This window comes from Pteropus vampyrus, unplaced genomic scaffold (genome assembly GCF_000151845.1).
Source record: "Pteropus vampyrus isolate Shadow unplaced genomic scaffold, Pvam_2.0 Scaffold82, whole genome shotgun sequence".
Classification (NCBI taxonomy): Eukaryota; Metazoa; Chordata; class Mammalia; order Chiroptera; family Pteropodidae; genus Pteropus; species Pteropus vampyrus.
The window spans coordinates 2,690,291-2,717,080 of NW_011888863.1; the positions used below are offsets into that span (position 1 = coordinate 2,690,291).

The 26,790-nt window shown below is 34.2% G+C and overlaps 1 protein-coding gene across 1 annotated transcript in view; it reads right to left on the reverse strand.

Annotated features, from left to right (window-relative positions):
* ITPR2 (inositol 1,4,5-trisphosphate receptor type 2) overlaps window positions 1-26,790 on the reverse strand; it is a 437,650-nt gene that overhangs the window by 205,042 nt on the left and 205,818 nt on the right. The window contains exons 29-31 of the mRNA XM_011363170.2: window positions 26,396-26,521; window positions 13,767-13,895; window positions 12,445-12,565 (exon numbers count right to left, since the gene is read on the reverse strand). Of these exons, the coding sequence (XP_011361472.1) occupies window positions 12,445-12,565; window positions 13,767-13,895; window positions 26,396-26,521 (376 nt within the window). The remainder of the gene's footprint in view (window positions 1-12,444; window positions 12,566-13,766; window positions 13,896-26,395; window positions 26,522-26,790) is intronic.

A 26,790-nucleotide genomic window follows, 5' to 3' on the forward strand; every position in this document is an offset into this window, starting at 1 on the left:
AAGGAAAATAAGAAAGCAGACAGAAAATACATGATAAAATCCTTTCGGTCCATTCATTAATACAGTGTGTTTATGTGTGTGCACATGCATGCACACACAAAATTTCATATGGTAAAACATGTGAGAGAAGAAATAAAAAAATTTAAAAGTGAAAAAAAATCTGTATTGAAAATGGCACGCAGTATATGTCCTTCTTCCCCCAATCAACTGAAATTATATTTTATCAGACTTACATGATAATACTGAAAAATGAGAATGCTTTCCATAAAGAAAACAGAAATATTGAGGCATTTTTGCAAGCAGAACAAAAATAGGATTAGACCATCAGAGAAGGAAGAGAAGAAACTGCTTCACAAGAGATTCTAGTTAGAACAGGTCTTCCTAGGTGCATAGTCAACCAGCACTAACAGTGGTAGTGGGGTCTGGAGAGTCTTCTGGGCAACTCATTAAAGAACAGCATCTGAATAGCTGGGAAGCCAAGACCCTCCTTCCTCTTATAGCATAAACAGAGCAGCTGGTAGCAGAGGTTTTTACACAGAGAATAAATTTAGAGAAACATAGAAATGTTCTCTCCAGAAGGTGAAATATCTGCCTGGAAAGAATGCCAAATGAAGGTGTTAGGACTTGATAGAGAAGCCGAATAGAGCTTGAAGTAACTCCAAAGACGTTCCTCAAATAAGAAGCAGGATAAGGGAGAGAAAAAAGGCAGCTACAGCAAAAAAATATATAAAGAAAAAACTCCAACCTCTGAGCAATACCCTCCCCATTTAACACTTGTTAGTATTCCCGGCCTGTCTTCTGCTACACACACACACACACACACACACACACACACACACATGCTCTCAAAGGAAAGCCTGCATATTATCTATACAGTCCCACATCATGAACTCTGGGTCAGCCCTGTCATTTATACAAGAATGCTAGTAAAGAAACAGACCTTTAAAACTGCATTGGAAACCTATGCCAGTCATTAGACCTTTATAACACAAGAATTATGAGAAAACCAAAACCAAGGGCATTAACTGACCAAAGTGAAAACAGACATGATTCAGGGAAGAGCGAAATAATAATTATCGTCTTCAGAGAATTTGAGTATATGCTGCATCCAAAATATTAGAAATCAGAAAAAATAAATAAATTTTGGGAATTAAATTATGATTGCACAAATAAACATTTCAAAAACTGGCTAAAAAGGAAAAGGAGAGGAAGAAAGATCAAGGTGATATCTGAGAAAGTCACAGATCTTCTAGAATACAAAAGATCAAGAGAAAATAAAACAGTGAGTATGAAATAAGGAGGGTAAATCCAGGAAGTGAAATTATCTAACAAATACAAGTTCTAGAAAGAAATATTAGAGACAATAAAAAGAAAGAAATGATTAATAAAATAATAAAAGACAATGTTCTTGAACTAAGAAAGATGTTAATCTTCAAACTGAAGCGTCTCACTGTATGTTAAACAGGATTAGATAGCACATTGGCCATATTCTGGTAAAAATTTACAATGCTGTTATGGGTTGAATTGTGCCCCCACACGCCAAAATATGTGTTGAAGTCTCAAGCAAGGGTACTGGTGAATGTGACCTTATTTGGAAATAGGGTCTTTGTAGATGTAATCAAGTTAAGTCAAGGTCATACTAAACTAGGGTAGACCCTAATTCAATACAACTGGTGTCCTTACAATAAGAGAACAGGGAAATGAAGACACACACAGAAGGAAGAACACCACGTGAAGATGGAGCAGAGATTGGATTTGTGCAGCTGCAAACCAAGGATGCCAGCAAACACCAGAAACTAATAGAAAGGCATGAACAGATTCGCCCCTAGAGTCTTCAGAGAACGCGTGGTGCTGCTGACACCCTGATTTCAGATGTTTAGCCTCCAGAACTGTGAGACAATAAATTTCTGTTATTTTAATCCACCCAGTTGTAATGATTTGTTATGGAAGCCTTACAAAACTAATATAAGTGCCAAAAGCAAAGCAAAAATTACAAAAACTTCCTAAGAAAAAAACAAGAGGTTTCCGACATAAAATCTGACTTGGTATCAGACTTCCATCATCAATACTGGATGCCAGAAATCAGTAGAATAATGTCTTTATGACCAGATGGACAAAAATTTTGAATCTAAGAGTTTAATGCATATCTAAACTAAAAATCTAATATGATACCCAAATAAAACATTTCAGAACATATAGGGCTCAGAAATTTTTCTCTAAACCCCCTATGAAAATTAATGAGAATCCAAAAATGTCAACGTGAATACAAGAAATCATGGCAACTGAGTGTGAACCTGAAGAAGAGAATAAAGCTAGAAACAAATGAAAGATCCATTAGATATTAAGGGCTGGAAAGTTCTCTTCCAGTAGGAAAAGTTTCAATGTCATGGTACTACATCTTTATACAATGAAAAATATTTAGACATCATAATATTATAAAATTCTGAAAATTTATTTTTTTAATTTTATCAACTGATAAGGGATTTCATTACATTTCAGAATAGAATATAAATGTCACCAATCTCAACAACACATCAAGCAATAATTAGAAAATAGAGTGGGAGAGAAGAGGTAGAAATGAAGGCAATATATTAATTTCCTTATTTGTCATATTTGGAAAATATAGACATTATTTAGAGCTGCTAAACCAAGAGATAGAGATACAATGATATTATTTAAAGTTATAATGATAGACCCTGGAAGATTTTTTTTTAATTAATGAAAATAGGGAGGGAGGAATAAGAGAAAGAGAGAATGAATGACTCTGACTTGTTTAATATAATGAAGGGAAAGCAATAGTAGCCAGTACCATTTCCGCTGGTGAAAATTCTCGGAAGCTGAAAGATACTTTAAAACTTCTTTGAACATAAACAATTTTAGCTACTGACACAAAAAGTTACCAGTTTAAACAAGAGCTCAAGCTGAAGTTTTAAGAAAACAATAACAGCTATAAGGCAACCCTACACAATCAATTGCACCACTGCTTAGATTTCCCTAGTGAATGTATTCCTAATATTCATTATATCTCCCTTTACCAAAGCATACGATGTCTGTTTATGTCCATCACTCACAGCAGAGCAATTGCACTCCTGTCCCATCTGAAGGACAGACAATCTTGACACTGCCAAGCTGCACATATTTTTATAAATACTTAATCCTGCACCATGATCAAATCCTGGCAAGACTTTCATCTTTTTCTGGCTGCTTCAACATAAGCTGGGTTTGCTCTAAACATTTACAAGTCAGACAATACTGCTTATACATTATTTTCTAAGCAACTAAAATAACAAAAATTATAAAGCTTAATATTGCTCAAAACCTATTACAACCACGTTTCCACTAACATTTAAACAAATGAGGAGGGAAGGTTGAGATTTACTCCCCTTTGGAACAGGTACATTAGATACAATTGGCCATCAAATAAGTGGTGTTGATATGAGTACAACTTACACAAAGAAGTGCTCAATGAATATTTTTCTAATAACATCAGTGGAAATGTAGCCCAATGGCAGCACCTCTGTTATTCTTAGAAGTGCAATTTCACCCCATTAGTGAGGTCAGGAAAACTCCACCCACCCCAGATGCTCCTGCGAGCTGCTGCACTATGGCCAAACTAGGACAGCACTATGGACAAACTAGGCTGAGGAGACTCCAATATTCCAAAATTTGTTGAAAGAGATTTTTTTGGGTTTTTTTCCCCAAATTGTACCACTTTAATTGGTATTTTCTAGTCTCCTGTCTCAGCACAAATTGCACAACACAAGTTAACTGGGTAAAATATATTACTTTCTCATGCCCAGAGGTAAACTCTAGCCAAGGCTAATTCACAATTTCTAGCAATAAAAGAAAATTAACTATTCAATTGGAGAAAAAGAGAATCTGAGTTAAAGTCAGTCAGTTGTATAGATAATCATAAAACAATTTTTCAATCAATTGTAAAAACAATATCTTTAAAGATGGGGCCTGAAACAGATTCCCTGCACTGTCAAAATATTATAAATATTAATTTGAAAGCAATGATGACAATGCAAATTTGGTTTTCTATATACTGTTTAAAATTTCAAGCAGAAAAATAATTGTGACTAGGAAAAGAAAGGAATTAATTTGTGATCTCACTTATAAGAACATTAATAACTAGAACAATATTTTTAAGTGCAACAAAAAATATGATCCAAACTTAGTTTACTTTTATTAAGCTAGAAAAATCTTGGTATAAATGGCATATTGAAATGTGAACTAGGACATATCCTTGGGATTAATGGTTAATCCCTGTCCTCTATCCCTCTCATTAAAAAATGAACTAATGAATTTACTACAACCAGTCATCCTTCTAGCACATAGCATTAACTCCAACTGTGTGATTTAGTGGCCACATAGAAAGTTTAAAATGTTTAAAAAATGTTCCTATTTTGCTCCTAAAGAGTACAATTGAGATATTACCTTGTTAAGGATGATAAGAGAATAAGTATATGGAGTCCTTAAAAACAATTAGGAGAGAAGAGAAATTGCTATTAATGCATTTATCTTTTGTAGAGCTCTACCTAGAGATGGCTAATTCTCTAAAATGAACTATCTTTATTCACAGGCATTTTGATCATTAAGCTAACCTACTAATCAGGCTTATAAATCCTGAAAATTCTCTAGATATGACAAGTCTTTGCAGTCATTTTAAGATGCAATCAAAATCTATTTCTAATTATTATTCATTAAATATTGCATATTATGTGAAAATTTTTTCATTAGACTAAACTGCTAATGGTATCTGCCAGACCAAAATCTCTGATAACACACATACGATAGTGATAGGTGCCCTGGAAAAAAAGTGCTTGGATAGATAAACTGACAGGTAGGGGAAAAAGGCAACAGAAAGTGTAAGCATTAATTAGAATACTTGGTTGGTTGTCAAGCCATACTGAACAGTTGGTGCCCAAGTTAGATGTACTGGAGTAGGCAGAGAGTGGCACCTTTTCTGTATCATGTCAAAATATTCAGGATAAATCTGTACTGAAGCACTTGTATTTTTAAATATGAAGAGCATTAAAGATATGAAATGTATCTTTCCTGTTTGGCACTCAAACTATATTCAATTAATCCCCAAATTAAATGAACAATATAATTTTATGGATTATGCAAGAACTAGTATTGGCACACCCGACTAGACATCAGGAAAAAATAAAGTTGATTCTATATCCTATACCTTAATACTAAATATATTCCAGATAACTTAAAATTGTAAACAGTCTCATCAAAAACACAGACAAAAAAATTAAAACAATGAAAATTCTCAATGGGAATTTTAAAAAACATCTCAGACTGATCAAGGCCATTCTGAAGATAAAAGAGAATCTAAAAAGCCTAAAAGAAAATAAATTTCTGCATTCCAAAGAATAAAAAATAAAAATTCAAATGACAGATGAAAAATTAAGGGAAAATTTGGTTATTTATAGGCCAAGAGCTCATTTCCCTAATAAATAAAGGGCCATACAAATTATTAAGAAAAAGAAAACCTTTAGAAAAAGTAAGCAAGGCACAAGAGGCAGTTAACTGTAAAGGAAATACCAATGACTTACTCATACAGAAAGGTTTATTTATCTTAATGTAAAAAAGAAACACATATTAAAACTATAATGATATTTTTACTTACGAGATTGGCAAAGATTTAAGAATTTGGTCACACCCCATATTATCGAGGAGAAAGATACTCTCCTACATTGCTTCTGCGTGTAAATTGCACAATCTCTAGAGAAGGCAGTATCTGTCAAAATTAAAATGCCTAGAAATTCTACGCCTAGGTAGTTACCTTATTCTTCCTCATGTGCAGAATGACTGGAAACAACGTAATTTCTGACTAGGAAGTTAAATAAATTAGAATATAAACACGCAATAGAATATAATGCAGCCAATGACAGGAGCAGAATATTCAATCATTTATTTTTATTCATCTACTTATTTTATTCATGTAATAACTATTCACTAAGTACCTGTTGTGCTCCAGGCACTGAGTCAGGCTTTAGAACTTTGTAACAGATAAGGTAGTTTTATTCTGCTTTGTGATTTCTGTACATGTTATATCTACCCTCGATGTACTAGAAATTCACTGAGAGCAGGAAATATGGTTTCACATACTGCATTTTCCCAACTAAAATATTGCATCCCCAACTAAAATAACATCTTTCAGATAAGAAATCATTATAAATCAGTTGAATTAATAAATATGTGAAAAAACTTTATGAAATTGTGTCCTATCTTGTAACTTATTCAGATTTAATATTTTACAAGTAAGAATAGTTTTTAAAAAACATAATTACTGGAATGTATTATGTCAAACTCTTTGTACAATCAACTACAACCCTCTAGATAGATCAAAATAGATGTTTGTTTTAATAGAGACTGAATGTCTCTTCTCAAAGGGTTAATATTTTATACATGTTCATATTTTAGAGGAACAATTGGCTTGAAAATTGAGGTTGATTATTCAAAACATTTCTAAAGATATTTTACAGAATTTCCATTTGGAAAAAAGATTATGTTGCCAGCAAAGTACCCAACATTAATCCCCCCAAATCATTTGAAGATTATGAAACACATGGGACAAAATTCTTCTTTAAGTGAAATAATATGGAAGCCATTCTTGGATGCTTTTTCTTAAAACACTTCTAACATATACTATGGTATTTCACACGAATGAATAAACCAAGGAACAATAACTCACTGAGGGCATTAACATCTTGATCCATATTTTGTATCTTCAAGGTATAAAACAGGTAATGTTTGTTTAAACTGACTTGTGATAGTAGAGCAACACAAATGTCAGTCTAGAAGGGGTTCAGATCCTGGCTCTGTCCCCACCGGCCTGTACAACCTTGGGCAAGTTGCCTAACCTTGCTAACGTCACATTCCCATCTGTAAAATGGGGCTTAGAATTATATCCACAGGGTTTACCACATCATAGGGTTTGCCACACTGCCCACCACTAATAAACACTCACTGCTCTCATCAAGTGCTGATTTAGTAAGTGCTTTTGCTGATTTTAACTAACTTTTGTACTCAATGTACAAAAAAAAAAGAATGATAGATGAGTTAAACTAATATACTTGAGAGCAGTTTACAATTATGAAGTGTTATATAAATGTAACTATAATAGTCATTTGCATTCACAGAACTGCGTTTGCCAATTTGTAAACACACTGAAGCTTACTTACTAACAGCATGATATTCTCTATACTTTGTTATATTTTCCCTAAATACGTATACTTTGTTTTCTTTAATATTATAAATTCTTACATAATCGAACTGTGTTAACTTTTAATGCCTCTTTGTATTCTTAAAAAGTTGCTGAAACACAAAATGATTCTGCACCTGAATTACAAAACTTCAGCCAAATCCCTAGCCAGCAAGCCAAATTGCCATAGTTCCAGTTTATATGTTAGGGCTTCCTACAAAAGCATTTGCGGTAACGTGATATAGCATAAATTCATACTCATAGAAACTTGCATTTCGAATCCAACTCAACTGCTTACTAATTGGGCAACTTATTTAAACTTTCCAAGCCTAAATTTCACTATCTGCAAAATATCTAATGTATGGATTGTGGTCAGTCAACAAACACTCATTAACCTATTTAGTCGGCACCAGACACTTTTAGGCCCAGACACTTTATTCAGTGAATAAAGCAAAGTTCCTGCTTTCATAGTTGACATGCTAATGGGAGAAGCAGACATCAAAGAAGCGAAAATAAATAAATAAACAAACAAACAAGATGCTTTCAAATAGCGATAACTGCTACGAGGAAAACAAAATGGTAAGATAGCACAATGAACTTGGGACGCTATATGAGATGTTCCAGAACCCTTCGTCGAGCACTTAATTTTTGAGTATGTGATAATATGGGAGATGAGGATTCAAACAGAAGGAATAGCACATGCAAATGCCCTAAGACGAAAAAAAGCCACGTGTAGATGAGAAACAGAAAGAAGGCCAATGTGAGTGGAGTAGAATTGGGATGAGAGGAGGAAAAACTAGAAGTAGATGAAGCTCCAGTGATGAAGGGCTTTCTAAGCTATGGTAAGAGATATGAATTTTAAGTGCAATGGAGAATTTTAAGCAGATGAGTGACATGACCTCATTTACATTTTAAGATCACTCTAACTGCTAGGTAGGAAATGGATTGCAGCAGGACAGGAGTGGAGGCAGGAAGTTCAGTAAAGAGACTCTTCTATAATCCATGTCAGATGATGGTGAATTTGGACAAGTCACACAAGAGAAATAAAAAATATGCATTTTAGAAGTGAAACCAATAGAATCCGCTTTTGTGTTTAATGGGAGTGTGCAAACGGGAAGAATCAAATGTGACCCCTAAGGTTTTAAATGAGTATGAACTGTAAAATATTCTTTACAGTGGGACAAAAACCTGCCTCTTGCGGCCACCATATATTAGTTAAAACCCTTTCCTAGGAAGTTGTAAAAGAAGTCCATTCTCACTTTCAAATGTTAGAAGATAATAATTATGTCTCCCTCAGTTTTCTTTTCTTTGTCTAAATATTGCAAATGTTTTTAATCACTACACAAGTAAGGTGGGTTTAGATCCTTTTACCACCATAATTGCTTACTTCTGAATGCCTTTCATTCTGGTTATATGTTTTTCCATGAACAGTATTCACCAATAAAGAAACAAACAAAAATAGATGGGTTCTAACCATCACAAAGCAGAATTTGCTTTTCACATTCTTCATCCTAAACAATAGTTTTCCGTTAATGTTTTTTTGACAGGCACTTCATAGTTATTGTCCCTCAAATTCCAGTTGGAGTGATGAGATGAGGATTTATGATGAAATAAGCTAGAATAAAACGAAGACCATAAGAAAAGCATCAGTGGACACGTGGGGACAAGTTCAGATGTAGATATGGGAGGGTCAAGAATGGCTTTCATAGTGGAATTTCTAAAAAAAAAAAAATTTGAGTAAAAGAAAAAGTGCTGAGAGGTGGCAATGGTGCAAACTGAATAAAGAAAAAGTTAATAGTGTGAGCAATGTGGGGGCATAATAGTTCAGTCTGCTGTCATTGGGGTGGGGGGGACCACTGAGTAACGAGGCCACAAAGTGAAAGCAGTGCTGTGTTGTGGAGGTCACAAACATGGTAATGAGGAATCCATCTGTAGTTTGTTAGACAAAGGGACGCAGCTGGGGACTTTGCTATTGTTATTTCTAAACCAATAGATGGAATTTCCCTTTGAGAAGATTAATCTCGTAGCAGATTTATTTAAGTGAGGAAAGAGAGAAGAGAACACTGAATTCCTACAGTGGTTCAAGAAGAAAGTACTGTGGGGTTAAACGAGGCCTTTAGGGAGGGGAACGAAGGAGAGGTACAAACCGTAGAAAGAATAATAGAAACAGAATTTCCAGATCTCTGTAACTATTCAGACGGAAAGTACAAACTAGGAAGAGGAAGAAAACGTGCCTTCTCACAAAGATGAAACTGAGATTTTATACCAAAACATCACTCTTCCAAATCTATCTCGATTACAGATTTAGAGATACATAATTACTTTTTTAGACTTCCTATCACACATATCTTTATAGCATAGAAAAAGTAACTAAAAATTCCTGCTAAATCATAAGGTTTGGGCCCGTAGAGGGAATGGTAGAAAATAAAATCTTATAGCTTAGAAATAAAAGCTATCTTTAGACTAGTACAGTTTCAATGACTATTTTAAACCCTCAAAGCTCTGCTGTCCTGTTCCGCGGGAAGAACTGTGACCACACGAGGAACACTCCCCTCCCCCCCCGCCCCCGAAGCTGGAACTGGAACTCCAATGGAAAGTACAACACGGAATAATCGGACTTGGGCTCAAAGTGCTTTGTGTCTCAGTTTTTAAGCATTATGAACAGCATGCCCTCTGTGCTCTGTGTCAGGCCAACAGGTGTTTTCCCACGTTGCATTTGCTAAAAACTGAGGGAGGAAGAAGAGGGGAAAAAAAGGAGGAGAAAGAGAGAAAGAAGGAAGAAAAGGAGGAAGAGGGAAGACTGCCTTAAAGTGTAACATATAGAAATATGCTTGGCAGCTGAGACAATATATTCCTATGTAAAAAATAATACCATCATATTTCTTTGCTTTTCCTTTGGATTTTTGTCTTCTAATGATTAGTCTATTTCCCAGTTGATTTGGTCAAAAAAAAAAAAAAAAGCTTTATAACTTGAAAAGTATACTATTAAAAGCTCAGAAGTTATATAAAAGCATGAACAACGGAACCAGATTCATCTGTAAATTCCTCACTCAGAGATAACCAGTGTTAATGTTTTATTTATATCCTTCTGGACATTTTGCTGTGTATCTTTTTAAAATAAAAACTAGGTTCTCTTCTGTGCCCTTCTTTATTTTTGACACAATACCTACTGTGGTGTCTTCCTTTATTTCTACCCTTCCCTTTCTGAACCATTCAGTCCTAAAACCTTAAGGAGGAAAGTTAAGTATCAGTGCTGGGCAATGAGTGCCCCAGAGCCCAGGTGATCCAGGGCATTTGAGCCCCAGAATAGTGGAAGTGCCTGTGTCGGAGGCTGCCCGGAGTAGAGAATCAAAACTTGGGTGAGGTAAGGAAGGCGTCCACGCTGAAGGACAGCCCGGCAGAGGCGTCAAAGGTGATAACAGTATTCATGGGACTGAGTGATGCATCATAGAGAGTCAGAGGCCAAGCTGGGTGGAGATGATGTCCCTCAGAGGAGCGGGCAGCCTGACCTAGACTGTGGGAGCCTCCACGAGAGAGTGCCAGAGGCCAAACTGCCAGAGGACACATCCTTGTGGGGTGTGGCCCTGTGTGAGTGCCTCAGCCCAAGTGGGCTGTGAAGGAAGTGTGTGGAAGCTTTAAAGTTATTGGTTTATTTAAGAGAACCAGCATCCCTGTCTGTTAAAGGCCACTGAGTCAGCTCCAATGGTGACCCTATGAATGCGTGATGTCCACAATGTCCCATCCACATGGCCCAGCTCAGCCCCCATAGACTCATGCCTATGGCTTTGTTTATGGAGTCAGTCTATCTCTTATTTGGTCTCCCTCTTTTCCCGCTGCCTTCTGTTTTTCCCAGCATTGCTGTCTTTTCCAAAGAACCTGTCTTCTCATGATGTGCCTGCAGTAGGCCAGCTTGTTTTGTCATTTTTGCCTCTAGCGATGTCCAGCATCCTAATAAATAGAATCTTTCAATCCAGAAATAGTATATATTTCCATTTATTAAAATCTTTTGTATCCCTCAAAATATTCTTACAGTATATTCTCTCATGTTTCTTATTAAGTTTTCCCTTAAGTGTTTAACATGTTTATTGCTATTGTGAATGGTATCTTTTTCAGTGTATTCTGTTTCTTGTTGGTATACAAAATAATCTAACAGGTTTAATACTTTTTTACAATTAATCACCTGGATAAATTCTTTTAGTCTCTTAGTTCTAATAATTTTCAATTGATCTTGCTTTCTAAGTTATTCAAATAAAACTTGAGCAGTCATTAAATTTGTCAATATAAGATTACTTTGGTAAAATTGCAGATGGGAAAAGACTAAAAAAATTAAGTGATCATAATCAGTTAAATCATTTATTCGTTTGCCAAATATTTACTGAGCACATACTATAGCTCGAGCCAAGTTACCTAATCTAGATAATTCTGTTTCCACAACTGTAAAATGTAAAACAATGAACTTATCTAAGGATTGAGATAATGGATGAAAATTGCTTAGCATTGCACATAAGTGCTCAATAAATGGCAGCAGTGATGACGCACACTATAAGCACCCCTTCCCAGTGCCTGAGGGACCACCATGAGATGAGAGCCCTCTGATTCTGAAGTCCAGACAAGTCTGTATTTCTTTTCTCTCCTCCACTCTGCCATCTGTAGGATGGTCCTAATTCACTACAAGAATGGAGGTGGGAGGGAGAAATCTACGAGAAATTCTTTCTAGAATCTACTAACCCTTACCACTTGTAATTTCTGAAGCCTTCTGTATATAACAGACCCTCAATAAATACTGATGAATTTCAAACGAAACTGGAAAACTAACAACCCTTATAAAGTCCTAGAACCATAAAAAAGTATTAATAAGTCATGCTGCTCAATAGAACAATTCTGAATGAAATCTGAAATAAACTAAACGTACTCCTATAAAATCTCACTGAGTTAGTGTAAAGTACCATATGCAATAGTAAATATAAGTTTAGAAATAGAACGATTAAATAATAAAATAAATAAACTTTAAATTATTTTTAAAAGAAATATAATTATTATGATCCCTCCCAAAAAGAATGTAACATTCTGAATCAGCTGATCATTGCTCTTTGGCTTTACAAAAACCATACCTGCTTTCTTATTAAAGTATACACTAAAAATCTGTTTGTATCACTTATTAGCCAAAAGCCCAATTTCTTTAACAAAATGTAAAATGAATTAAGTCCAGCACTCAAACTTACCCACTTCAGCCAAGGTTCTGATACAAGACTCCACTGAAGCTTTCTGTGACGGGTTTGGCCAGGTACAATTGTAAATTCTGAAGGCAGATTGCAGTAGCTGAATAAAAACTGGCTGATGTGTCTGCAAAGAGAAATTAGGAAGGAAAATAGGCCACTAAACCATTAACACTCCTGATACATTTTCTATGCATTATCTAAAAGGCTCATCAAAATAAAACACAATACAGTCTTTTGAGTTTCAGTGCCATTTAATGCTTTTATTCTACAAATATTTATTACATTCCCGTTCATGAAAGGCATGTGTCAGATGCTATAATAAGTCAATTATGTGCATTTTAACTATGTTCTTAATCAGAAAAATATAGAATTTCTTGAAACCAATGACATGAATTTAAGTATTTTTTTAAATACTCGCTGAATTATTTTCAAGTACAAATCGAGCTGGTGTTCTTGGTTTATTTGTTTGACTGTGTGTTCTAGTTTTATACGATGGGCAAGTAGAAGAAGCAACAAATTTGACCTACAAAAAACAATTTCATATGGTTCTAACAGTTTAAAAGTTTTTTTCTAAAGCAAGTATAATTGACATTATACTTTTATAAGAACAATACATGATCGCTATAAAATATTCAAAAAACATGGAAATGAAAATTACCAATAATCTTACTATGTAGGGATAATTAGTATCAAAATTTTAAAGATACTTTACTGAGTTCTTCTACGTATATATGCATATATATTCTTTACACACACAAATTTAGGTAATATTATAATGCAATTCTGTGGCCTGTATCACTTAACAATTACTTCATGATCATTTTCCTAATCATCAATATTTCTTTTAAAACATGGCTTTTAATAAGCCATCCTACAGATATACGATATTTAGCTATCTCTTATCTGTAGTTGATGTTAATTTTTAAGTATTATAAATACTCAAATGAAAATCTTGGTATATAAAAACCCTGCTAAATCTTTCAGGACAAATTACTAAAGTGGAATTATTGAGTCGAAATGCCTATCCATTTAAAGAATCATGTCATTTATTTCAACACTTGGCAAACAGTGAAAATACAGAATGAAAGTTACTGTTATGTTTCAAGGGTGAGCAAGGATAATTCAATTTGAAGATAGGGCCTCCTTATTTAAAATAAAGTGTGGTAAACTCAGAAGGTGGAGCATAATAGTAAATAATACAAGAGAAGAGTCATCTTCAGAAGTGTAGGAAATGACTTCCGGACAAGATTAAAGTTTTTCCTACTCCAATAAAGTAAATAAAATATGTGTGGCAGAATGCTTTTGAATTTGTTTCTTTAAGTTACCTGGAGGCTGGTACTGTTGTCTGAAAAAGGAGAATTAAAGAAGCCGCTCACAATGTTCATTATTGACTCAGTAACACACTTCTCCAAGAAGGTGTCTGCATGCTTCCTGTCTGTGGTTGTGTTGCAAACCTGGAGGGGAAAATAAGAAAACTCAATAATTTCTGTCATATCTTTGAGCTATAATTCAATGCTGGAATCTTCTAAAAGTTATTCTGAAATGATTGTTTATAACATTTTTTAAAGTTACTTTGAATAGAAATGCTTCTGCCTAAAATCCAGTAACATTTTATCATTCTACAGTAGCTTCTCCTTTAAGTTTGGTTGTCATTTCATCCCTGGCCCAGAATTCAGTCACAGACCCCAGTCCCTTCTTCCTGATCTGCATCTCCCAACCCTTGGACACAACTTTCTCTCTCCATCCCCAAGCTTGGCTTTCCACTGAATATGAGGAAGTCAAAAAGGAAACAGCCATTGTAAGTATAAGAAAGTGGTGAATGTGAATAATAGTGATTTATATCTCTACACATTTTCACTTATAATACCAAGCTCAATTTGCAGGATATAAACACAGAAAGTATTTGGAAAGGAAAACAAAAAGCTAAAAGAAGATAAAATATTTTCCAATAATTTTGACTTTTTTATCCACAGATTTATCTGGGAAGCATGGAAGTGTGTGTCTGTGGGCTTTCTCAGAATAAGCAAAGCAAGGACAGACAATACCAGAGCTGAAGATAAATCAGAATAGAACACAAACTATGATCTTTATATGTGAGTAAATGAGGCAGAAATTAGTCATTTCGCTAAACAAACTGTAAATTTACAAGTATAATAGGGTAGACAAATTGCAAAAGCTATGATACATGATTAAAAACAAATGAAAAAAAAGATGGGTGATGAAAAGACAAGAAACATGGAGATAAAAAGAAGAGAAATATGGGGGGGAGAGTACACAGCGTGAGAAAAACTGGGGCAGAGTAAGAAATTGAAACATTCACAAAATTATGGTGGGTAAATATGGTGACCACATGTTCCAGATGTTCTTAAACAATCTGAATTTTTATGTAATTTTTTTCTCTTCCATAAGATGATTGATCAAAAGAAGTAAATGTAATTTAATGTGATATTGCTTTAAAAACTTTCACACAAATAAATTCACAAAAGAGAAAAATTCCCTTCTCAAACCACATGTCCCAATGTTTTGGTTTGGAAAATAACAGTATTTGCTGGATGGAAGTAGAAGAAAGAGCAGAGGGTTTGTTTTGCCTCCCATTAGGGCAGTTCACTTTTACCTCATCTATTAAATGACACCTACCTGAAGGGATTGTATTAGAACTAATCTCACAGTTATTATAAGGAACAGTGTCATTAAAAGAAATAAATTATCTGAAATTATATAATCTTTTAGTTTTGTTCCAGCATATAACATAGTGCCTGGTATATACAAGATGTTCAATAAATGCTGTGAAATAAATGAATCAGTTAATTAATTTAAAAAGTGGAAAAATAAAAAAGGACTCATTTTGTTTAGGTTAACTTTGAGTTAGGCTATATTTGTGAAACATCTAACCGAGGACTAACATAAAATTGATTTTCCCCTGATGGATATGAAATAGGATTTATTTCATTTAGTATCTTTCCAACACTGGTTTTTATAGTGAAATGTTCTGATCTGTAGGATAAAAGTATATTAAGGTGGAATAGGTAGCAGACCAATTCTACCATAACCAGCCCAAATAACCTTCATCCAATGACTTTTCACACAATTGTGTGGGGCTCTCCAGAGCTCTTATAGTATCACACTGGATTACCTGTAAATGCGCATTTGCTAAAGAACTAACCAGATATGCTTTAGTCAGTAGATGAATAAAAGTAAGCTATTTCTAGATAAAGGCTTCCCTCAAAATCCCGGGTAATAAAAAGTTTGGGTTTAAAAAAAAAATGTTTAAAGAAATTCGCCAAAGTGTCAGACAAATGAATTTAATTATCTTACAGCTACAAATATTCCACTGAGGAACTGGAAAAGTTTTAGGTACTAAAATACGTATAATTTATAAATTATTATATATTTATTACATCAAATTTATTTGTCTTCATTTAAGCACAATCACTACATAGGTATAATCGAGATTTTTTTCTGATTTAAGTTCTGTTGTAAATAATTTTAATGTATCTTTATCAAAATATAAATTAGAGCATAATTGTTTTCAAAGTGTATATAATTTGAATATATTATCACTAGAAATATAAATTAAATAGAATATAAAAAAATTTTTAAAAAACAAGTCTTGGTTTACAAAACTATGTGGAACCTATTCCTCAATTCATTTGGGCAAGAAATTCATATACTACTTCAAGATATTATTTCTGTACAGATAAATAACATTTTCACCTCTATAGTCTTGCATCCTATGCTGTAATATCGAGGATAGGCAAGAAACATAAGCTACTTTTCTTATTAAAATCCTTAAAAACTTTTCAGAGAAAAATTAATAAATAACAATATTCTTTCTCCAGTCATTTATTTATGTTTACTACCTCTTTTTAAGATTGGAAATAGCTCAGATAAAATCATAACACTTTAAATTAACTTTTTATGTTTAATACACATGTTTTTAAAGTTTCATTCTGTTTGCACATATTATTCACATACTATTATTTCCTGTAAAACATTCCCATGTACTCTCATTATCTAAATATTTTTAAAAGCTATATTTATTCTATCATTCTAATGCACAATCATGCTTTAATTCATTTTTGGAATGAGTTAAGGTACACATAACCAAAAATACAATACAAATGATTTTATTTTCTCAGTTATTTCATTCTTTTGTGTGATTAATTTCCCTTTTTTCTATTAAAAAGAATTGGGCAAAATTATTATTTTTATTTTCAGATTCAGTTTTGGGGTATATTTCACCAAAAGAGGAATCAACAGTAAAAGTATATACAGTTTTATAGTACTTGCTGGGCTGATCTTCTAAAATAATAAATGTACTATGCTATCAACAGCCTATCTGTGGATACACAGGATGTTCTCTCATTACCACCAACGAGCTCTTGCTCTCAGGCTCTGGCTGGGTTCAGCTGATGCGAGGCACTGGCAGATCAGAGTGAAAGAGAAAGAAGGCAGGTACCTATTCTGCCTCTGCCTCTGCCCCTGCCCCTGCCCCTGCCCCTGCCCCTGCCTCTACCTCCATCTCCCTCTCTCTCTCCTCACTAAGGCTTTAGCAATGTCTGTGTCTCTGGGTAGAGCCCTTTTGTTAGAGCCTTTTTGCAGTGTCTCCAAGTTCTCTCCGGACTCCAGCAACAATGGTGCTCCCGTGCCCCTCCACCTGGGATGGAAACAGCTTTGCATTGTTCCCACTTTTTATTCCCTTTAACCCTGCCCCTATCTCTTGGAGTGTGCCATCTGTTTCCCACTGTTCTATCAGTAAAATATTATTTTTGCCAATGTAATGATATTTAGTTATTTTATTTTGCATTTCTGACATTGTGAACAAAACTGGGCATTTTTCATGTAATCATTTCATGCCTGTATTTTGTCATGTACAGACATTTCAAACACTCTAACCACTGTAAATAAAACCTGGATAATAAGTGACACATTATGTATCAGTTTAACATTTTTCATAAAAAGCTCTTTTCGGTTGCCATTTCACATATATTTGTACATTCTGACTATGTAGAATATTAATTTCATTATGTAAAATAATTCTTAGCATTCAGGCACTATTTTTAATTAAAACAATTTCAATTAATTAAAAAAAAAAAAAAAAAAACCTCCCTTCCACGAAAGAATATTCTATTTTGTTCTAATTTTTTATTGAAGTCCTTCTTTCACCCCTATACACATCTTGATTCCTATTTAACTCTTTAAGCTATCAAAATTTTGCCCCTGTAGATGACTTCATTTCTAGATCTGACTAATTTTTTCCCATATTGATATCCAACTGTCTTCTAAAAATTTATTGAATAGTGATTTCCTGCCTCAATCTTATGTTATTTGAGGTTTGTCTTACAGTATGTCACTCATCACTATTTAAATTTCTCCCCAATCCCTGCTATATTCCCTGTACCATTATTTTAAAAATATTTTCATCCAACTCTACAAGAAAGAAATGATTCTCACCTTGTAATGTTTTACAATTTGAAAAACAAGTCTGCCATCTTGTCTTTTCCAAAGAAAAAAATCCACTTTTTGAAATACTTATCATCTCCTACTTTCAGATGAATTTTACTATATATTTGTCAAATTTCACTTAGAGACATAAATTGTTGAATTAAGACATAAATATTGGGTTAGTAGTTATATCAGTAAGCCAAACAAAACAAAGTCCCTACTCTATTAGAGCCTTAACCTAATCAATCGAGATACAACATATAAATATATAAATATATAAATGTCTCTGCCAGTCGAATATAAGTCTTTGGACACCAGGAAATAGTCTGACTTGCTCACCACTGCACACAAGCACCTCAGCACACAGTAGGCATTTGAAATCATATTGAAAACACAAAAAACAAATATTAAGTGAAATTTCAAGACATAATTATATTTGACATTTCTCCTCTTGCATATAGTGTCCCTTCTCTCTTCTGCTCCAAATATGACTGCTGCTCTTCCAAAGATGACAGACTGGGTTAAATAAGTTAGCATGTGCTAGAGCAGCACTCTGCAATAGGACTTTCTGCAATGATGGAAACCTATATCTGTGGTGTCCAAGACAGTAGCCACTACACACATGGCTTACTGAGCACTTGAAATGTGGCTGGCACTACAAAGAAACTGGATTTTTTATTTAATTTAATTTTACCTAATTAAAATTAAAATTTAAATGTGGCAAGTTGCTACCTTACAGGATAGGGCAGCTCTAGTGCCAGTAACATACTTTTGACCATACATACCAAGGAATACAAATCCTAAGGATCATTTTTGTATTCTTCAAGACAGTAAAAATGTTCCTCTAAGTATCTGAGGTGGTACCATATATTTATTTTAATTTGCATTCCTTTATTCACAAGGCCAAAACCTTTTCAAACATTTTCCTTTATATATATATATTTAATGTGAGTCATCTGTTCATACACTTAACTGGCTTTCTTAGAATTCTAAATTTATTTTTTAAAAGATAATACTTTTCTTAATATCAATACATACATTAATTGTAGGAAGCCTGAAACAATATAGAAAAATACATAATGGAAAACAAAAATTACCATAAACCTAAAATCCAGATAAAACCATGATTAACATCATGAAATCTTTTCTAATTTTTTTGCTCTACCTTATATATTTTACATAATGGAAATCATTCTGGATAATCACTTTGTATTCTCCTTGTTATATTCATCACTGAATCATTGGCACTTCTCACATTATCAAAAATCCCCAAAAAATAATCTCGGTGGCTCTATAACATCAATTTTATTGATGCATCATAATTTATTGAACCATTTCTCTATTAAATATTTAAACTATTTTCTGTTGTATATTATTATAAAAGTATGTTATGCTTCTTTGACCATAAATCCTTGATATTATTTCTAACTATTTCCTGAGGACAGATCCTTGGAAGGTAAATTACTTGACACACTAAAAAGGTATGAAGGTTTTTTCAATATACTATCAAAATACTTTTCAGAAAGACAACATAAATCTACACTCCCATCAGCAAGGTATGTGAACCAACATTTAATATTATCTTTTTACTTTTATCTTTTACTATTAAAACTCTGATAGTTGGATATTGGATCTTATTTTCCTTTGTACTTTTAACAAATTATTAGCAGTTGACTACTTTTCAGGATTACTTGTATTTCCTCCTGTATAAATCATGAATGCCTGGTTTTTGCCCATTTTATTATTATAGATTGTTAATGTTTTTCATATATATATGTCCTTTATATAAAACTTATTAGCATTTTTTAATATATAATAACTTTTCTTATTTTGATATTTGATATTTCTACATATATTTTTATGTACTTAAGTTTTAATGGCTATTATTTTCCTTAACTAATTTCATCCATTGTTTTTATGCTTATAAAGAACTTTCTCATTCAATGACAGATGAACATCCACCTACATTCCATCCGTTTTTATCATTTCATATTTATCTCCAAAATCCATTGCAATTTATGTTGTTATATAATGTTAGGTTAGGAGCTGAGTTCATTTCGCTCCAAATAGCCAGCGTCCTCACATGTCATTTTGATTTAGTCCATATCAACAATCTTACTGAATGTCTATTCCATGCCAAGAATGTTCTATGCACCTGTGATCCATTGGTGAACAAAATAAATTAAATTACTACCCTAATAAAGTTTATATTATTAATGTAATAATCCAGGGTAAGCAAACTACAGCCAACAGGTGAAATCCAGCCATATCCATTCATTTACATCTTATCTACGGCTCCTTTCACTTTAGTAATTGCTGTAACAGTTGTGATAGTGGCCTGAAAAACTCAAATATTAACTATCTTGCTCTTCATAGAAAAAACTTCCACATCTCTGGAAATAACCAATTGCTTCCCTACTAATAGTTGAAAATCTATTTATTACATATTAATATCTTATATATGTAAAAATCTGTTTCAGGCTATTGATTTCATGTCATTAATACAACTACTTAACTCTATGCTAAGAGCACACTTTGTTTTAGAATTCACTTTTTAAATATTTTTAATTTCGGCTGACATTTATTTATTCCATAAAACTTCTGAGTATCTGCTATATGTGAGATACTTTCCTATGTCAGGTATTCAGCAGTGAACTAAACAGACAAAAATCTCTGCCCTTATTTGTTTCAATAGAAACTATTCAAACACATATAAAAATGTCAAGTGGGGTAAGAAATGAAGCAAGTGAAGGAGAGAGAGAGGGAAGAGGTTGCTACTTTACATAGAGTGGTCAATGAAGGCTCTCTGAAGACTTTTAAGAAGAGACCTAAAAGAAGAGAGAAATGAAGTCATGAGGATACCTGAGGGACAAGTGCATCCCAGGCAGATAGAATCAAAGGTGCTGAGATGGAGGTGTGTTTGGGAAGCAGGCCACTAGCAGGAGAGCATGAGGAAGGAGTGGGTGGACGGGGGATAGGTCAAATAGTATAGCGGTTTCACTCTGGGCATAATCTGAGCAAAGGAGTGACATAAACCAGCATTATCATTATTACTGTTATTATTATTGTCGTTATCATCATCACCATCATCATTATAGCTGCTATATAGATGGAGGGAGAGGGCAAGAGTGGAAACAGGTTATAGGGCTATTGTAATAATCCAGATGAACGTTAATGGTACCTTAAAACAGGGTAGTAGTACTGGTGCGCTCAGAAGTAGTCATATTTTGGATATTTTATGATTAGAGCTTGTTGGATTTGCTAAAGAATTGAATTTAGAGTATAAAAAAAAATTTACCAAGATTATTTGCCTGAATGCTTAGATCGAATAATGGAATTGCCATTTACTGAGATGCAAAAAACTTGACAAGAAATTAATTTTTTGCTGTGCATGGAAGTGAATGAAGAGTTTAAGGTAAGATAGCCAAGTTATGATGTCATGTAGTAGGCAGTTTTATATATAAGTCTAGTCATCAGGGGAAGGGTCCAAGCTTCAATCAGCCTGGTATTAAAGTTAGGAGAGTGGATGAGATCAGCAAGGAAGTGATTATAGATAGAGAAGGGAGCAAGTTTAAGGTTTGAGCTTGTACATTCCACTATTAGAAGCTGGAAAAGTTCAGAGAAAACAGCAAACTGAGGAGTGGCCAATGAGATGGGAGGCCAACAGAGCAGGACTGATATTCTGGGGGTCAAGTGAAGAAGTGTTTCAAGAAGGAACTGATCGATTATGATAAACGCTGCCAATGATTTGAAGAGCAGAAAGTATGATGCAGAACAGGGACAAATTAATCATCAGTCAAGAGCCAAACAAATGTTCATTCCATGTGGGCACCATAGTATAATTCAGCATGAAAGTTGAGGAGAAAAACAATTATACCTGAGGGAAATGTGCTACACAAAGAATAGCTTTATAAAATACTTTATACTCTTCACTTCCCTGCTAACTAAAAAGTCCATATAAAAGAAGTCCGTAAAGTGAGACTTTTCAATGGTTCATTCCACTTAAGAAAGTCAAGAATATTATAGAATCAAATCATCAAGCAAAAAATATCTATTCAATCCTATCAAATTAAAGAACTTTGAAAGTACGTTTCAAAGCACATATAAAGTTTGTCTTTATTCCCACTTTCTATGATTCGGTAAGCTAAGTAAAGGGAGAGAATTGCTCAAGTAATCTGTTTGATAATGAAATACTCTGATTTGTCCTGTTAAGCAGTGACTGATGGGACAATGACATGATACTGTGTTAGGTGTGCCTCTAAGTTATTTCTTGATTTAATTTCATTTTGCAAATACATCATGTAGAGCACTGTTGGCCATTACAGAATCTTGAAATTGATAGTAAAATTGGGAACATCTTCAAAAGAAAAACGTATAGCCTGAGACTAACATTGACCACAGTCCACCTCCCTCCCTGTACTTTCTAAATACGACTCAAACCCCCTGACTCTGCAAAAACAATCAGTTACAAAGGAAAGCAAAAGCATTTCTGCCCTATAAACACCAATTTTAGCTGCATTAGAACATAGATCAAAGTGGGCTGTTGTTAAATGCTCAGAAAGATAGTGGAACAACTTTTCATGGTCTAATAGCTTTGCTGCCTGACTAAATCTGGTATATTTGCAGGACGTGGATACAATCTCTGTCAGGAAATTAGAATAGAGTAAGTATGTGAAACAATCTAGCACCAGTTTATTAAAAAGTCTTTCAGAAGGATTTTCTTATATGGGTCTTAACAAGATAAAAGACAAGAGGGTGCAAACAGGAAAATAAAAAATACCAATTAAGGTGACTCTTTAAAGAGCAAACAAAAAACCTGGTAGTGCTGACTCCAGGAAACCAGAGAGGAAAGGTGGAAGGTGGTATGAGTGCCACTACATATTAATACTTTAGTTGCATTTTAAATAAGACTGTTCTCCGAACTTCAACTAAAATAATCATCTGCCTTCTGACCAGACTCTGTCTGAAGCGCTGGGGTCCATCTCAAATGTCAAATGTATAAAATAATAAAAAGACAAATTAGAGAGAACCCAAAAGTACACTGAAAACAACAATGACCCCAGAAACCATATCAGATGAGGAACCACTGAAAGACATGGAAAAAATAATGAGAGACATGAGAGCTGTCACTAATATATTTGAGAAGCTATTATGGGAAAAGTACTGAATTGGGCTGCAGTAGACTTCCCAGCTCTGTTACTAGCTAGGCAAGTCACCTTATGCTAGCAAATAATCTCTCTGCAACTCAGGGGCAAATTTGAAGTCGAACTAGATGATCTTAAGTTTCTTTAAGTTGTATAATTTTATCATTTCAAAGTAAATCACCACAGAGGAAACTATGTTGCTTATAGGAAACACCTACATCTTTGCTGAACTAACTCATTCTACATAGCTGCACAAGGAAGAAACAGGTAAAATTATACTACATAAAAATTTGGTTCAATAAAAGAGCTGTTAACAATTAAAACTGTGTAATAACGAAATCAGTTGTCTCAAAAAATAGTGAGATCATTGTTAATGGAAATAGACAGGCATGTGCTGAAGACTGTGAAATATATGACTGCTAGTCTCTTCCAACTCTAAGATCCTATGATTCTTTAGGTCCAATTTACTAAATACCTTTCCTCCAGATTACCTTCAGCATTTCTCACTGATGTGAATCAGTTGTTCCAGGATTTCATATCTTTGCTGTAACATTTGAATTGAGTCCATTTCTATGTCAAGTCACTGTTGTGCTTGTCTAGCCTCATGGACATGGTTTCTGGCTCTTGTCTAGGTTGGATGGTCTTCCTTTTGGTTATCCTCACCATTATTATTTGGTACACATCTTGAGGAAGCTTTCTGAAATTGCTTTAAAGGCTACATAACCTTGTGATAATATCAGTAATGTTTCCATGATGTGGATGAAATGACGATGTTACCAACTTTCTTACTAAGTGCCAAGCATGTGCTAACGCGTCATATGCATTATCTCATTGAATCCTCCCGGTAACCCTATGAGGGACGTGTTATTATTGTATTCATTTTACAAATAAGGAAGCTCAGAGTCAGAGGAGTAAGTTCCTTGCCCAAGATCACTGAGCTAGTAAGAGGCAGAATCTGGACTTGAACTCTGGCCTGGCTAATGCCTCTAAAATGCCTACTCTTAACTACCATGCCCTACTATAGTGGTTATCAAAGTGTGGTCCCTGGACCAGCAGCTTCAGCATCACCTGGGAAGTCATTAAAAATGGAAAGTCCCATATCTATTGAATCAGAAACTCTAGGGGTGGGGCCCAGTAATCCATGTTTTAACAAATCCTCTTGATAATTCTGATGCTCCTTTAAGTTTGAGAACCACCTCTCTATTCAACTGAAAATTTGCCTAGAAGACCACATTCTACTTATTTAACCACATTTTTTATATTTAAATTTGAAGCATGTGGTAGCTCCTTAATCTTTCTTCTAGGATAGAAAGACAAATCTTAGATATGGAAAAATCAGGTTTCCTATCCCTTTCCTGAAACAGAAAGTCTGATTCCTTGTCATTCTTGGTGAAGGGAGAGGAGAGCTGCTCCTTTCAAATATAAATAAGAGGTAAACAACAAGGAAAGAAAAAATGCTTTATGCAGTACAGCTAAGCTGTTGTGGTTAGACATAATGAGTGAACAAACTAAGATCCTAAAGTTCCCCTAGAGTTTTTATATAATAAATAATATTGTCTACTTAATCAAAACAGTTAAAATAACACTCCTTTCAACATGCATACTTTTTTAGAAAAAGAATATATATATCTTACTTAGCCTTATGAACCTATCAATTGAAAGAGTGTTTCAACGGTAGCATAATCAGTGGCAGTTATCATCAGCTTTCTTTGGTTCAAAAATAAAAAATCCTTTTAACTTTGCAGCTCATGCTTCCTAGAATGTGACCTTGTTCTTTTTCAAGCTTATCTTTAGTCCATAGCACTGTGTGACTCTGCAAATCAGTCCATAATCTCTTTAATATCTTCCTGCACGTGCAATTTTAAAGCTCAGTCATCAGCATATAAACCATCCTTTACTTCAAGGTCTCTGGAGATACTCATAGCCGATCAGGTACAAGGGCTTTCACAAAGTCAAAGGCGGGGTGGGGGGTGAAATACTAGTGGTATGTAAAACCTGTGTAAACAGGATGATTTCTCCACAGGTGCAAGTTTACCTGAGAAAGGTAATGAGTGCCTTTTCGTTCTATAGAAATGAAGTAGAATAGGAACTGCCTTACTTGATTCGTCCTTGGAAATAGCAGAGCTTGCTCATGCTACACCACACCAAAGGTAAAATAGGCATATTTCACCTGCAAGCCTTGATGAAATAAAAGAGTTCCTGGACCGGAATAATACCTGATTTATTTTATTATACAAGATTTCTCTCAGATATCTCGATCTGCAGTTGATGTTTTATTATATCCCCTTTGTCTTCCGCCCCTATGAGGCGGTAAGCTAATGGATAATAGTCAGCATTCATTTTTATAAGACACTGAAAAAACGGACCTCACTAAACCCTCTCCTCCAAATATATGTAAATGAGGCCTATGTAAATCCACCGGCACTCAGGAATGTAGGAAACAGGAGGACTGTCACAGGCCACCAAAAGTCATAATGAGTCTGAGGAGATATCTATATACTATCTTCTATTACCAAAACTCTTATTTGAACATCATGTCTCATAACTTTAAAGAGAAAGCCAGAGAAGATCCAAAAGAATACTAAAATAATAACCCTGGACATTATGATAATTTAGCATATAAAAAGAAAGAGATAAGTGCTATCTATCAAAAAAATTCCTTCCTTCTTTCCTTTACTCATTCATTTACTTAAGATTAATGAAGTAAAACATATGCTTGACAGTATCTAGAAAAGGCCAAACAGTTCCACATGTCCTCCCTGATACCCCCCAAAAAAGCCAAACAAAAAGAAATGTACTCAAAGTTAAAAGCAGAATATATTTTGACTGGCCTGAGTAAAAACACTAGGTGATTCAATTCCTAGAGCACATTCCAAAGAAGATTATGTTGAAGATTCTGAATAGGCAACAGAGAGCAATGCTAAGTCCTGAATAGTTAGGTCAAGTACCTATCTTTCCAAAAGCAGTAGGCAAGACTTCTTGAGATCTTTTCCAACTTTGATTTGTAATTGCATTTATGATAGGAGGGAGAATACAAACTGACCTCTGACAAATGTCTTCTCTAAACAATGTAAAAAGGCCACTAAAATTCCATTAATAATAGACCAACATAGTCAGTTGTAAAAGTTAAAATGAACCACTTTGTTGCTACATGAACTGTACTGGGAATTTTGTGCATATTAACTCATTCAAGCTCACGATCTTGTGAAACTCATTCATAACTTTTTTAATATAATGGATTACATCTAAAGGTAATAGATTTAATTCTAAGTTTTTATCCAGATACTTGAAACTGTTTAGTGAAAATATATGTTGAAAAGTTTATTAAACATGAAGTAGTATGTAATGGTCAAAGTGTAACTTACCCTTGCCATATCCACCAAGAAGTTCTCAAATAATTTCCAGATGTGGTTGCTTGTGTAAATTTCTTTCATTTCCACTTCAGTGTCAACATAACAGTGATTAACGAAATTCACATATGCAATTTTAACCTGTACACGTTTCAAATGCAAAAGAGAGTTTTCTTTATTCATTTTCAAACATCAATTATGAAAGGTTAAATAAAATCTGTGTTAGTTCCTACAGTAGATTAAGCATGTTTTCTGTCTACCCTGAAAGTATTCCCACTTTCTGTCTTTCACTAAGACACTTTATCCCGTCCCTTGACCCAGGGTGAGCACGTGACCTGGCATTCAATTCTTCTGAGCCCAATGACTGGTGTGAGAATGTGCATGTCATATAAACTAAGTCTATCATATTT